We start from the raw sequence: 15,269 nt of genomic DNA, 5'->3' as shown, positions 1-15,269 counted from the left end.
CTTTCTGCCCCTCTGTAGGACCAGTCCTTGTGCACACTTTTCTCTAATTCCACCCTTAATACAGCAATGAATTCCATAATATAATCATATGTTATGCAGAAAAATATCTCCTTTAGTAATATTTTTGATTTATCAGCTTTCTGATTCTGTCATTTTGCTTTTGTGTTGTGAGGTAAAGGAGTATTGAACTCCTAATTTTCTTTACTTTGTTCCTCCGTTGTGTCAATTTTTGTTGTCTCTTTTTAAGTAGTCTTGCTTCTGAGGTCAGTGTTCTCAGTCCTCTCTGTCTTTCTCTATATGAAGAAATTGCACATGCCCTGTTGTCATTCTTGCCCTCTTTCTCAGTGTCACCATTAATTCTGCAGCACCTCTTTTGAGAAGGATTGGCAGGAGCTATGCGTGGTAATGTAGGCAATGCCATAGAATTGATTGCAGAATTCGAACTTCCTAGATATTCTTTACTGTACTTCTCATAAATCTTGACTTTTTTCCTGGGACTGCATCTGTCCTTTGAGCAGTGATCTTTACCAAGCAATTCATGATGGTGCCTAGGCTCTTAGTTTTTGTTGATAGTGATTAATTTAGAACAGTGCATGAACAGTTCAGATTTTCCACAAAGTTATATTAATCAGCACCAAGTTTAATTTATCTGTGCATTATCCAGTGGCCTTCTTTCACTAGCTCTCTCTGCTCTTTAGTCGCTGGACGTTGTCATCTGCATATATTGCTATGAAACTGCTCACCTCTCTTAATAAAATAATAAAAACCACCTTCTGTAAGCAAACAGGCAGTCTGTAAGCAGCAGCCTAGCAGAAATGTTTTCTAGATCTCAGAATGCCAGCTGAGAACACGTGAGCTCTGTTTATGATGTTTGGGCAGCAGACTGCAAACAAAAACAATGAAGAAAATGAAGCAGCAATGACTATTTTTTTTTACTTTGTTGTCATTTTTTTTGTCTTCTCTCCTTTTGGCTTCCTTTCTCTCATCTTTCTGTGTGCGCTTTCTTTTAAAAGGAGCCTCTGACTTCAACTCAATACGAGCACAAATGGCTTTACTACATCACAGAGAAGAGTCTTCAGTAACATATAAGCAAATACCGAACAAAACATTTCCCTTTAAACGTGTAGCATATTTGTGGCCAAAATGAGGAGAGTTGTAAGTGTGAAATTTATCTGAATTGTTTTTAAATGATTACATTTTAACTGATAATTAAGTTTAATAAATTCAAGTGCAGCTGATAATTTTTCTTTGCCATGCAATGTAGGTAAACTGTGTTTCTTTAAAAAACTACACTTACCTATTTACTTTCGTAGAAATGAAACAAACCTTTATAGAAATGAAACAAATAGGTTTCAGTCTCTGTAATTTCTTTCAGGCCTAAGACAATCATCCTCTCCTCTTTAATTCAATCAGGTTAATAAACCAGTGGTGTGCACAGAGCAGGTCCAATTTCTTATAGGCATCGGAATCAAACCCCAGAGCATCTGGTATTAGATGATACCAGATGGGTTAGTGGAGCTACTGTGTCATTAATTGGTGAAATTTGTATTGGAATGTGTAACTTGAGTATATGGTGAAGGAAACAGGAGAGAGGATTTTATTTGCCATTGGCTTCTTGCCAAATAGGATGCTTCCATGTTATAATGCAAAAGGCAGATTTATCTTTGTAGGTAACATATCCATTCCGTTTTTGTGCCTGCAGTAAGGAATTCAGGTTTTGCACTCTTTGCCTCTGTGTGAAATATTGCTGCTGTGCAGCTGTACAGCTTGCTTGCTTTTGCGCTTGGTTTATTTATTTTCCCAGCTGTTGGAGGTTCCTTGTCTTCAGCATACCTAATAGTAAGGCTATTACAAGCTGGTTGTTGTTGGCCACCCACCTAGAAAGTGGTCTCTCTTCTTCCTGAACCTGTTGAAAAATGGCAATTTTCAGAATAAATGTAGCTGAAAAAATGGAACTACCTACATTGTGGCAAAATGCTTTCCCATCAGAACCTGAGAAACCCATTGTGCTGAGACTTGATCTGTTGGAAATACAGCAACTATATTTATCCTACATCCAGAAACTGTAAGGTAGGCAGAAACATTTTACAGCAGTGAGGAGATAAAGGCAAAAAAGACATAATTATTTTAATACCTCCATTATTGGAAAAAGTTTTGTTCAATTGCTGTTTGTCTTATTGTTTCCTGCCTATACTGCACTCCTCAACGTATTTCTTTACCTTTGCTGCCTCCTTCTCTAAATTCTGTAGTGATTTTATACAAACAATTTTGCCTATAGTGAAGGGATATCTAGTGAAAAAGTGTATTTTTTTTCTCATTCTAGGCTTTGTTTGTTTTTGAAAACTTAACCTGTTGCACTTTATCATACAGATATCTGGGTTGTGCTGCACAAAATTAATTCTGGACCCTTTGACAGCGTCCTTTGTGATAAATTCAAACACATAGGTAAACTACTGTAGGACAAACTGGGAGTAGTGCTTGGATTGACCGTTTATGTCTGTCTATTGAAGTTTAAGACAATAAGAACTCATTCAGAAGCTAAAGAATCTGAGGCTGGATTATTCACATTATTATGGTAATTCTTACTGGCATGTACTTCTTTATACTCACTCTCACAAGGAGTCACCTTAGAGCTTTCACTGTTTTTTTTTTGTAAAACTTTTTCTTAGATTTTGAATTGTTATCAAGCCAAAAGAGAGAGTTAAAAGTGTTTTAATTGGTTATACTAAAAAAAAAAGGGCTCATAACTAAATTTTACAGTGGCAATGTATAATGCTGCTTCAAACTGAGTAAAGCCTGACTCTTTTCTACTTCCTTTGAAAATAAGTCTCAAGTTCTGAGCCTTTTGAATTTTTTAATTTGTAGGCAATTTGTGAATAGTTTACTTCAAAGCAACTAGAATTAGAATATCTCCAATGATCCTGGATGAAAGACCACACAAATTAACTATTTGCATTATACAGTGAAAGGCACATGCTAAAAAAAAATATTTTCTGTATATAATCTTCCTGATATATAGTAATTTTGAATAATAAATGTCATTGTAGATATGACATATTTGCTTTTAGTTTTATGTGTTCACCCTGTTGTTCCTTGTCCTTGTTTTTAATCTGCCCCTCACCGCTTTTATTCAAAAGTGTTTTTTAGGACCCTAATTGTGCAAGTACTCAAGCATACAAGCATATTTGCACATGTGAGTAATTCCCATTAAATTCACATTATGAAAGCTATTATCTGTGTAGGTGAAAGCAGGAGCAGTACTGCACTGTGGTCAGGACAGTAGGGTATAGGTTATTTCTGATAAATGTTGAAGTAGCTGCATTCACATTTTGAAATAAATACTGAAGCACATATAGTCTACCACCTTTCCTCTCAATATGCATGACGTGATGATCACCTAACTATCTGACTATTACTTATTTAAAATTCCGCTTTTCAGGAAGAAGCATATTAGTACCATGTATTGTTATTTCACAGCACTTTGTCTTAATGATTGCTCTTAGAACTCTGTTGGGATGCTCTTCCTATCTAGAAGGAGCAAAGCTTTCTGTAGGAGACGCCAGCGATAACAGCAATGCCACTTGGCAATCAAGGTGTACTTTTACAAGTTCATTGGATTTAAAGTAGTTTAAGTTAGAAAGAACCTATGCACATCTCTAGAGTCCAAAACTCTACTGAAAGCAGGGCCAACTCGACCAGGTTGCTTAAGGTGTATCCAGTTATATTTTGAATGGATCCAAAGATGGAGATGCCACAGGCTCTGTAGGCAACCTGTTCCAGTGTCTGACAATGCTCACGGTGAAAAAGCTTCACTATATCTGTTGGAATTTCTTGTGTAACGACTTGTATCTGTTGCCTCTTGTCCTATCACCATGTTTCTCCTTCAAGAATCATAGAATGGTTAGGGTTGGAAGGGACCTCAAAGACCATCTAGTTCCAACTCCCTTGCCATGGGCAGGGACACCCTCCACTACACCAGGCTGCCCAAAGCCTCATCCAGCCTGGCCTTGAACACTTCCAGGGATGGGGCATCCACAACTTCTCTAGGCAACCTACTCCAGTGCCTCACCGCCCTCCGAGAATTTCTTCCTTAGATCTAATCTAAATCTACTCTCTTTCAGTTTAAATCCATTGCCCCTTGTCCTATCACTACATGCCCTTGTAAAAAGTCCCTCTCCAGCTTTCCTGTAGGCCCCCTTTAAGTACTGGAAAGCTGCTATAAGATCACCCCAGAGCCTTCTGTTCTTCAGGCTGAACAGCCCCAACTCTCTCAGCCTGTTTTCATAGGAGAGGTGCTCCAGCCCTTGGATCATCTTCATGGCCCTCCTCTGGACTCACTCCAGCAGCTGTCCAGTATGCAGCTGGTCATCTTGGCTGCAAGGGCTGACTTGTATGCAGCTTGTCATTCAGCAGGAGAACCCTTAGGTCTCTGTGCTTTCACAAAGCTGCTTTCTCGCACTCATCCCCTCACCAGAGGCTGGGAATGTTTGAGAGCAGCAGATTCAGTGGAATGGCCACCCTGCTCAGCTTATTGATCACTGCTATCGGGGAAATTATCATCAAAACACTCCAGAAATCCCTTGGATTGGTTGTGCCTCACCATACCACCCCTTCCAGTAGGAATTGGGGTGGTTGAATTTCCTGATGAATAACAGGGCCTATGATCATGAGGCTTCCTCCAGAAGGCAGAATTTCCCTCCTCTTCTTGATCAAGTGGTCTGTAACAGATGCCTACCTCAATAATATTTATATCCCTACCCTGTGTCTTCTCATCCCTACCCGTAAGCTCTCAGCTAGTTCATTGCCTATTTCCAAAGCTCCATGCGCTTGAGTCATTCTTTGCATAGAGTACAACCACTCATCCTGACCTTTCCAGCCTATCCTTTCTGACAGCCTGTAGCCATCCCCTGCAGCATTAGATGTGCAAGCTATCCCATCACTGTGTCTCTGTAATCCCTGTGAAATGAAAGCCATGCATCTGTGCATGGACTTTAGATTCCTTACATTTGTTTCCCATGCTATTTGTGCTTGTGTACATGCATCTCAGCTCCTCTGTCATGCTGTTTTTACAAAGGGTGCATGGGGTCCCTTCATCCCACTATGTCCTGAACAGTTCCCCTCATGCCTTCCCTTCTCTTCAGACTATGATGACCCCCAACATGTACCTAGTTTTTCAGTCTTTCTTCTTAGCTTGGAAAACTGATGGCAAAGATTCTCTCACCCCTCTTTTTTGGATAGTCCTGTCTCTCCGCAGCACTCCTCATTGCTCAAGAGGATACTGTGCTCGTAAAAGCTGAATTTCTCTCTGTGATACCAGCTGCACAGCCAGGTGTTGATGCTCAGGGCTTTTGCCTCTAAAAAGTGGTTGTGAAGATCCTGACTATCTCTTGTTCAGCCTCCCCCATGGTTCACAGTCTGCTCCTCTTCACCTGTTGCCTGGTGGCTCTCCTCAGCCAGAGCCCACCTCTCCTGTAGGTCACCATCAATCATAGAATCATAGAATCGTTAGGGCTGGAAGGGACCTTCAAAGGTCATCTAGTCCAACCCCCCTGCAAGGAACAGGGATATCTCCAACTAGATCAGGTTGCTCAGGGCCTCGTCCAACCTGGCCTTGAACGTCTCCAGGGATGGAGCATCCACCACCTCTCTGGGCAACCTGTTCCAGTGTTCTACAACTCTCATGGTAAAAAATTTTTTCCTAATATCCAATCTGAATCTACCTCCCTCTATTTTAAAACCATTACCCCTTGTCCTATCACAACTGGCCCTCCTGAATAGCCTCTCCCCATCTTTCCTGTAGGCCCCCTTGAGGTACTGGAAGACTGCTATAAGGTCACCCCGGAGCCTCCTCTTCTCCAGGCTGAACAGCCCCAACTCTTTCAGCCTGTCCTCATAGGAAAGGTGCTCCAGCCCTCTTATCATCTTCGTGGCCCTCCTCTGGACCGTCTCCAACTGGCCCATGTCCTTCTTATGTTGGGGACTCCAGAACTGGACGCAGTACTCCAGGTGAGGTCTCACGAGGGCAGAGTAGAGGGGAAGAATCACCTCTCTCGACCTGCTGGCCACGCTCCTCTTGATGCAGCCCAGGACGCGGTTGGCCTTCTGGGCCGCAAGAGCACATTGCCGGCTCATATTGAGCTTCTCGTCCACCAGTACTCCCAAGTCCTTCTCCTCAGGGCTGCTCTCGATCCATTCTCCGCCCAGTCTGTATTTGTGCCTGGGATTGCCACGACCCAGATGTAGGACCTTGCATTTGGCCTGGTTGAACTTCATGAGGTTGGTACGGGCCCACCTCTCCAGCCTGTCGAGGTCCCTCTGGATGGCATCCCTCCCTTCCAGCATGTCGACGGCACCACACAGCTTGGTGTCATCGGCGAACTTGCTGAGGGTGCACTCCATGCCACTGTCCACATCACTGACAAAGATGTTGAAGAGGGCCGGGCCCAACACGGACCCCTGAGGGACGCCACTCGTGACCGGTCTCTACTTGGACATCGAGCCGTTGACCACTACTCTCTGAGTGCAGCCATTGAGCCAATTCCTTATCCACCGAGTGGTCCATCCATCAAACCCATGCCTCTCTAGTTTAGAGAGAAGAATGTCATGCGGGACAGTGTCAAAAGCTTTGCACAAGTCCAGGTAGATGATATCCATTGGTCGACCCTTGTCCACCGATGCTGTCACCCCATCATAAAAGGCCACCAAGTTGGTCAGGCACGATCTGCCTTTGGTGAAGCCATGAATCCCAGCCCCAGGGAGAGACATCAGCCATTCCATGCAGCCCAGCAGCCACACAGCATCGTCCTCCCTTGCAAGTTCTGTCCTGCATCAAGGTCTCCAGTGTGCCAAGAGCTGTTGATCTAGCAAGTCTTGCAGGGCATGCCTGTGCCTTCTCATGCAGCTTCCAGCAATTCCCACAGTGTCACACATGATTTCTGAGCCCCTTTTCCCCTTGATTCACTAATTTACTGGACAAATGCTACCTCTGTGTCAGCTGCTTCAGTTTGCTATGCTCATTTCTGTCTTCATTAGAGTGTTAATATGGGTCAAGAATGAGGTTCTGAAGTGGATTTCTATCATGGTCACTCAGGGTGCTTCAGTTCACGTTGTGGAGTGGTCTCAGAGTAAGCAAGCTGGATTAATTTTCGATGAAATTGGTCTAAGCTAGAAGAGAATCAGACTAGAGTTAGTCTTAGTAAATAATCCAGAAAAAAATGTTGTAATACAACTGTACCACCTGCTGATGTAGACGTAGGTGTAGTCTAAGAAATGACATTAGAATTAGGTCTGGTGCAAAAAGCCATACTTCTCCATTGGATTTTTTTATGTTGAACTTGAGCAGTTGACTCTTCCTTATACTTTCCACATATGTAGAGAGAAAGCATGATTATATTTGTGTTTCCTGTTGGGTATTGAGGAATAGTCTACTAAACCTCTGTCAGATCTATGGTTCAATTAAATTGACCTTGACTTTTTATTGTCTCCCTCCCTACTTAAGTAACCAATACTGTCGCTTATTGTTCTGAAGATCTAGTTCCTCTGGGCATGGGAGTGTGTTCTAACACCTGCCAAAGCATAGAAAGAAAACCGATTCTGTAGTAGCCTGTCTTCTATGATATAAAAAATGAGTTTAATAAAATCTTTCATCTTATTAAAGGCAAGATTCTGGCTTCTACACCAAACTCGAGACTATGTGTAATATCAGAGCAATGTTAATTTATTTTACAGGGGAGTATTTCTGGAACACATAATCGTATTATCTGCAACAGATTCAAACCATGTGTGTTAGACTGCATTCTTTAATACATAACCTAAATGTCATAGTTACTCTGTAGTAGCTTTTGGGAAGTGGAATGTGTCCTTCATTCTAAAAGATAATTTTTCTGTCAGAACTATTCTGTTTGAATACACAAAATTTTTTCTTCATGTTTTTAAAGGCCAGCAAGCAATATGCATCATATAGGAAGTTGGGGCAAAGATGCAATAATGAATAGGGGTAGCTGGTAGTATACTAAGCTGCATTATTACTCTAAATCTGTATTACGTTTAAGCTTCTTTGCTTTTGATTCTTGAGATTGGATCAGGGCTGTAGCTCTGTTTTATGGTTGAAGTGCTTTGAAATCTTAGGAGGTTCCAGTTCCAGGTGGCTTAAATCACCTAAAGGGCTTGTGAATTTTGTATCTTGGATAAAAATTTAATGAGAATTTCAGCCACAGGGACAGGAAAACTGTTGCTCCTTGTTTTCAGTCAAGCACAAACCCATAGGAGGAACCCAAATGGTGAACTGTTCTGGAAGATTTTTCTCAAAGCTGGTATTAAAATTTTGGGGAAGCAAGGTACTGGTATTAGCCTAATTCTGTTGTGCAATATAAAAGTGGACTTTGCATCAAAGAGCACATCAGACACATCATCTTAACCATTTCTCCAGCAGTTAACCTCTCTCTCCATGTACGTAAGCCTCTGCAGCAGTGTTCAGTGACCTGTATACCAGAACGAACCTAGGAACTAGAGGCTTGTCTGGACCATCATAGCAGTTGCTGGCTTTGCGTTACACTATATATTGAAACAAAAATTTTGATCCTTTCAAACATTTCGGTCAGTATTTTGGCTTGCAACAAGTGAGCCACCTGGCTGATGGAGAAAATGAGGTTTTGGGATTTATGTTTAACTGATGGCCTTTGAGATACACTGCATCAAGCAGTGCAATTAAAGGTCTAATACCAAAGTCAGCAAGAAGAACCAATATTTAAACAAAAATACATAGTTTGATTTTATCCAAGATTCTGTAGTCCTTCAAAGGATGATTATTGTCATGCCTTCCCTTCCTTCCCAGTGTATCCAAACTATGCTTGGTTTTCAGTTTTTTCTCCTAAAGAAAGTTTGCAAAAATCTGTTTCCTCCAAACTATAACCACGTATTTACACATGAAAATAATCCAGTCTTTTAAAAATACACTGTTGCTCCTAAAATAAAGATTAAGGACATTAAAACTCTTGATTAACAAGCCTTTTCAGTTTTCCAAGTGAAATTAGTAATATTTTTGCATAATGCCAGGCTTACTAAACACAGGGTATGGCTATGAAAATTTAGTTACTTAAAAAGTCATTTCCTGACACCTCTTTTATTTTGTTTCTTTTGGTCTGCGTTTTGTTTTCAAGGTGGTCCTAGATGTTGGCTGCGGATCAGGAATTCTTTCATTTTTTGCAGTGCAGGCTGGAGCTAGAAAAGTCTATGCAGTTGAAGCCAGTTCAATGGCAAAATATGCGGAGGTAAGTCTTTTTGAGCTGAGCTAAGTGTTAGAATGGTGTAGAGTGGAAAATGTTAAGGGATCTAGAAATATGCCTTAAAAAGACTAATGCTGAAAGCTTCAGTGTGATTTTTTTCTAAGTTGTCAGGTCTCTAACAGGCAGCGCTTTCTGGAAAGTAATTTTTGGAAGATGTTCTAAATGTTCTAATGTGTCAAATAAATAAACCATAGTATTGTTTTTTTCTGTGAAAAACAGTGAACAGTCATAAGTGTGATTAAATTTTTTACTTTCAGAATGGAAAAAAAAATTAAACCAGATTTTGTTTTCAAGGCAGAGGCACTGGAACAGGTTGCCCAGAGAAGTTGTGGCTGCCCCATTCCTGGAAGTGTTCAAGGTTGATTTGAATGGGGCTTTGAGCAACCTGATCTAGTAGAAGGTGTGTAAGCCTACAGCAGGGAGTTGGATTAGCTGACCTTTACAGGGCTTTTCCAACCCAGTTTGTTCTATGGTTCTATGATTCTTTGTATTCGTTGGAACTAGTGTAAACATCTCATTCGTACACTCTTAGTTTACCTCTATATTTAAAAAGCTTGGCAGTTCCAAAGTGTTGACCAAGCCTTTTATTTTAAGTTCTGATGTAAGCATAATTACTCCTGAAAGCTCCTGTCAGGTGAGGTCAGAAAAGTGACTTAGGATCTTGGATAAATGCAGCTGCTGCTGAGATGCAAAATCTGAGCAGGTGGAGTCGTATAAAGCTTCTGTGTAGACTGACTCTACGAATTTGACCTTCTTTTGCAGCTACATAACTGTACTCTTGTCTATGACAATTGATGGTTACAGCCAATTAAAGGCTCTGTCAGATTTTTGCTCAGGGTCTTCAGTGGGCTGTCAGTCAGTCTTGCTGTTTACTTTTGAAAAATACACAGAGAATGTGTATGTCAAATTAACTTTGTAATTCTATATGGGTTTTTTTAAGTATTGCACAAAGGCATGCTGTTAACACATGTATGTTTTCACCTACATCAGTTCTCGTAGTCTTCTATATAGTGGAAAATAGTTACTCTGTTTTCTCTATCCCCCAGCGTTCCATATGTTAATAAGTTTAATTACAGCAGAACTTTAACACGCATAGTTCTTAAGAATCTCTAAAAAGTACGTGGTTGCACAATTAGATAGAAAGCCATTGGACTATCTGTATTTCAGTATTAAGGATACCGTCATGCTGTTTACTGTTTTGGCAGGATTCTTATAGCAGTGCTTGCACAGATTATCTTTTAAATCTATATAAAATACTTTGATCTGTTTGCAAGCTTTGGGAGTCCTTTGGGAGTGCAGTCTTGAGAGTTTTGGTTTTGTTCCATGAGGAATTTTGCAGAGTTTTGTATGGACTCCAGAGAAAACAGCCTCTTGATTTTCATTAAAGGTGGATCCTGGTGTCAAAATGTAAAACATTTTATGATATTTTATAGTGTTTCATGGTATTTCTGGGGGAAGTCATATGGAAAAGGCTTGAATTATTCATAGCTTTATGTGATCCGTGACATCGATGTTTGGGCTCACAAAACAGTTGGGCCTCTTTGTGTCTTTGTTTTATTGGGTGAGATATCTGCTGTGACTGGATATAAAACTGGACCTTTCACAAAGAGAGATATGTGAGAAGTTTCTGCTTACCTGTATGTATTACAGAGATCAGTTTTGATCTGTCTTTTTTCAAACAAGCCCTTAATATTTTACCAAAGATTTTCAAGCATTTAATATTCATGAATGCTGCATGAAAAAAGGTAAAGGAAAAATTAGCCAGAACAGCAACATGGCCACGTTTGGTGGCAGACTAATGCAACTCATTTGAAGTGAGTGCATGTACTAGATACAAATTGAACTGTTTCTATTTTGTTTTAAGGTATCTATTTTATCCTCCATCACTGTAATCTTGTCCTGCTTTCAAAGTCTTCTGAAATCCAGGACAATCACAAGAGAGTGTGGCTGTTGAAAACAATATGTAACACCTTTCAGTCATCAACAAAATAGTAAGATACTAAGTGAAATATATATTTTTCACTGGATTTTTTTTCCTTCACTAAAGCTATGAAATATTGAAACTACTTCACTCCTTTCGTTCAAACACACTGTGTTGACCATAACTTGGTGATTGCAGGAATTTATGAAGTACTGTGTGGGAGGTGAAAACACTGTCAACATACCCACTCAGATATAGCTCATCTCCTTTTGCTGCAGATTTGCTATTGATTCCCAAAGACACTGAGTCAAAAAGCTCTATTGCTATCACCCTTAGCTGCTTGTTCTTCATTTGCCGGTAAGACTTTTTTTTAAAAAGGCACAAAACCTGATAATATTTTAAAAAGAAGCTTCAATTTTTCTATATTTAAAACATTCAATTCATGAATATGCTGCAGAGGGTGAATTAACTTAATAATCCTGTCAAAAATAAGGTCAGTTCAAAGATGATGGAGTTAGATGGGACAAAGAGCTTGTTTATAGCTGTTAGCCTACAGCCTTCTCAAAGTGATTGATTGATTTTTAAATCTCAGTTTCGGATTAATATTGCCTGGGAGTAAAAGTTAGTAGTATTTTCTGTGCATTTGGTATAATACACTTGTGTTCTGTGTCTGTTGTAAATTATTTCTATTAGTTCTGTAGAATCTTCCTCTTGTACAAAAGAGATGCATGGAATTTGTGGGAGACTGTAGCTCTCCGATATTTAATGTCAATTAATTGATTTCTGCTTCTGTTCATGTGATAATGACCCGCTAATCACAGTTCGTAAATGCATGGTAAATTTCGGTTTCAGAAAAATCATCTGTCTGTTTAAAAAATAATTTTTAAAAAGTTAAATGTTTAAAATTTTCAAAACTAGCTTTTCATTGTCACCAATCCAGCTAGATATGAACTGTTAATTAACTCTAATTAAACAGCTGTAAAAATCACAAAAAAAATAGCTACCATAAGACAAGTGATCTTCTCCCTGAAATAAATGAATGTCTTAACCTGTTTTGTCTCCGATATGCATGTAAAAATACTTGCTTGAACTGAGATTCATTGACTTCCTGACAACCTTGGTACACAAGCTGAGATTTTGGCAGATGCAGAATTGCCTTGATTCTTCAGACCACTGTCAGAGCATATTGGTGAGATACTGAGAAGAATCTTGTGTGAATAAGCAGAGGTGTCTGTTTCCTGAGACTCTGTGGCCAAAACTGACATCAACTAAATTCCTTTCAAAAATGCTGTTTCTATCTGTTTTAAGCTTTGGAAGGAAGCATAGGGAACTTTAGCTTTCCCAAGTCATAGCTACACTCTGAAGGAGAGGCTTGGTGCTGACAGTGTTTCCTTGAATTTTGTTTGGTTTTGCTGTATCTAAGTAGCAAATAAACATGCATTTTTTTTTTTAAAGTTGTGTCATAATAATAATACAGAATACCAGTGAAAAACCTTTTCTATTTATCTCCATGCTATTATTTCTAGTAAAAGTAAAAATTTTCATAAATCTCCACTGCATGTGATAGAGATGATATAATATTCTGCTGCCCTCTAGCCAACTACCTGAGTTATCCGTCGCAGTCTGTGGGGATCTCAAATGGTTTAGGCTTCTTGCTTTTGTACATCATGCTGCTGCTGAGCTGTTTTTTGACAGTTATTTTTAGATTCAGAATTCACCTGCGAGGAAAATGTTAATTTCACTTCCCAAATGAAATCACATCACGTGTCTGCTCGCATAGTCTCTGATCTGAAGAATTTCTAAAACAAGATCTGTCAACCTGTTCTTAGAAATGGATACAAACACTTGTCATAAGAAGCAGCAATGTTATTACTTAATTGATAGCATGTTAGTGTACAATGGTTTTTGTTTTGTTTAGTAGTTTTATTATCATGTTAGCATGTAGTTTATATTGGCAGGTTATGGCTGAAAAATCATTAATTATATCTCTCATTCAAGCTTTAATGCAAATCCTTCACACAGATGTTATATTTATTAGGTTAGCTATACGCAAAGAAGGTGCTATAGTTCCACTGGGGAGTGTTGAGAGGTATTTAATAGCTAGCATTTCACTTCATTTGAAGGAAGATAAATAATTCAAATATTTGATATAGGACTATAAAATTATTAGGGCTTCATGAATTATTCTGGTCTGTTCCGTAAGTTGTTCTGGGTTGGGATTTTTATTAATTGCTTTAGTATATTCGCATTTCAGTGAACTAACTAGCTAGTAGCAATATTAGTATATCTTTCTCTAGTTACAATGAGTCTAAGTTTAACTGGTGTTACCTAAGGCCCAGTCTGTTTTGGAAAAGGTTTACTGAAGTGATTATGCACTTCTATCGATATTAAAACTATACCAGTGCAAGTACCTCTATGAGGAAGTGTTTTCTGTTACTTACTGGATTGTGTATACTTGCTTTTCGTGGTATCTCTGGACATTAATACAAATCTCCTACTGTGATGATGCAAATTTTGTAGAATCTCCCAAGAGACACCTCAGATTAGTGTGAAATAATTGCTTCTTTATGAGTTTGTGCCAGAAGAACCCAGATTCTACTTGTTATTTAAACATAAGAAGTTTAGATACTTCCCCGTATGTCTGAGTACAGCACAGCTAAGTAGCATACACATCTGTATGCAGATATATAGAGGCTTTGAAAATGTTCTTTTGCTGAATAACTTGCTGTATCAAATGTATAATTTTAGGTTCATTTCTTCTGTTCTTTAAACGTTTTGCTCTGAGGTTCACTATGTACATAGAATCGGATAAATCTCCAGTATCCTGGCTCTAAGTACTGGCTCATTTGAATGTGTTTATGTGAATATACTGCTATGCTCCATTTATGCTTAGAAACTACTCACTGTGAACTCTTCAGGTCTTGAGTTTCTTCATCTTTTCATGATTATGTAATTCACTCAAGAATAGTAATTTTAAAAATTTGGAGAATTATGAAGACTCTTTCTTTGTAGTCTTCTGCACTGAATTAAAATAGCCACCTTTTCATGGTAGATATTTTTTCTTGTAGATATTGATTAAAATTATTTCTCACAGGACAACAGTACTTGTACTGTCTCTTGCTGATTCCACACAGTGCAATTCTTTGAGTTTACTCTAGTGATCCCTAGTCTTTAGAAATTTAGATGTAGCAAGGAAAGATATGTTACTTTTCTATTTTATTCTGTTTAACAGACTGAGGTAGGTAGTTTACACTGTAAGGGGTTTAATACTAATTAAAGATCTCTGATATAAATTCTGCTAATCAAAGGAGTCAACACTTTCAGTGTTCTTTTGTTTTTCTTCCAGCTGTTGGTGAGAAGCAACAACCTTTCTGACAAGATCACAGTTCTGTATGGAAAGATTGAGGAGGTCTCCCTGCCCGAGAGTGTTGATGTGGTAATTTCTGAACCTATGGGTTGTATGCTGTTCAATGAAAGGATGTTGGAAAGTTACCTCCATTCCAAAAAATGGTTGAAGTCAAATGGTGAGTGCGTCACCACAGTTAGCCCCTACACAGAGAAAGGAAGATAAAAAGCTTCTGAAAGAAATAAAAAAGACTACAATTAGTAGTCTGGAACTCTCTGGTTTTATACCTTGTTCTAGCTCTACCATCAACATTTAGGAGGCCCAGGGGAATTAATACAATGATGCAGCCACCATTGCTATTGTACTGTCCTGTGACTTTTTGCTTATCATGGTGGAAATAGCTTTTGAGTATGCTGCTGTTGCACCGCTGAGTTCTGCCTGTGTTTTAATCTTAAGCTACTGCTATATACACTATGATTGCATCTCTGTTTGAACATATCACAGTAGATGATGGCACACTAGCCTCAACTGCCAGATAGTAGAATGTAGATAAAAGCAGAATGGTCAAATAGGATGAGCTTTTTTTTTCTGGAAAACCCCTAATATATCGTCTTTGGGAAAACTGTGATGTTCAAATTGTTTTGTCGTCCTTTCATTGGGCTTCTCCCAAATACCTTATTCTAGTTCTGGAATGTTGCCTTTTGAGTGACATGTGAGA

The 15,269-nt window shown here is 39.2% G+C and overlaps 1 protein-coding gene across 1 annotated transcript in view; it reads left to right on the top strand.

Annotated features, from left to right (window-relative positions):
• The window catches only part of LOC104381590 (histone-arginine methyltransferase CARM1), a 74,306-nt gene that overhangs the window by 36,331 nt on the left and 22,706 nt on the right, over positions 1–15,269 (top strand). The window contains exons 5-6 of the mRNA XM_086629324.1: positions 9,159–9,269; positions 14,552–14,729. Of these exons, the coding sequence (XP_086485450.1) occupies positions 9,159–9,269; positions 14,552–14,729 (289 nt within the window). The remainder of the gene's footprint in view (positions 1–9,158; positions 9,270–14,551; positions 14,730–15,269) is intronic.

Source organism: Tauraco erythrolophus, chromosome Z, assembly GCF_009769465.1.
Source record: "Tauraco erythrolophus isolate bTauEry1 chromosome Z, bTauEry1.pri, whole genome shotgun sequence".
Taxonomy (NCBI): domain Eukaryota; kingdom Metazoa; phylum Chordata; class Aves; order Musophagiformes; family Musophagidae; genus Tauraco; species Tauraco erythrolophus.
This window is presented reverse-complemented; position numbering and strand designations above follow the sequence as displayed.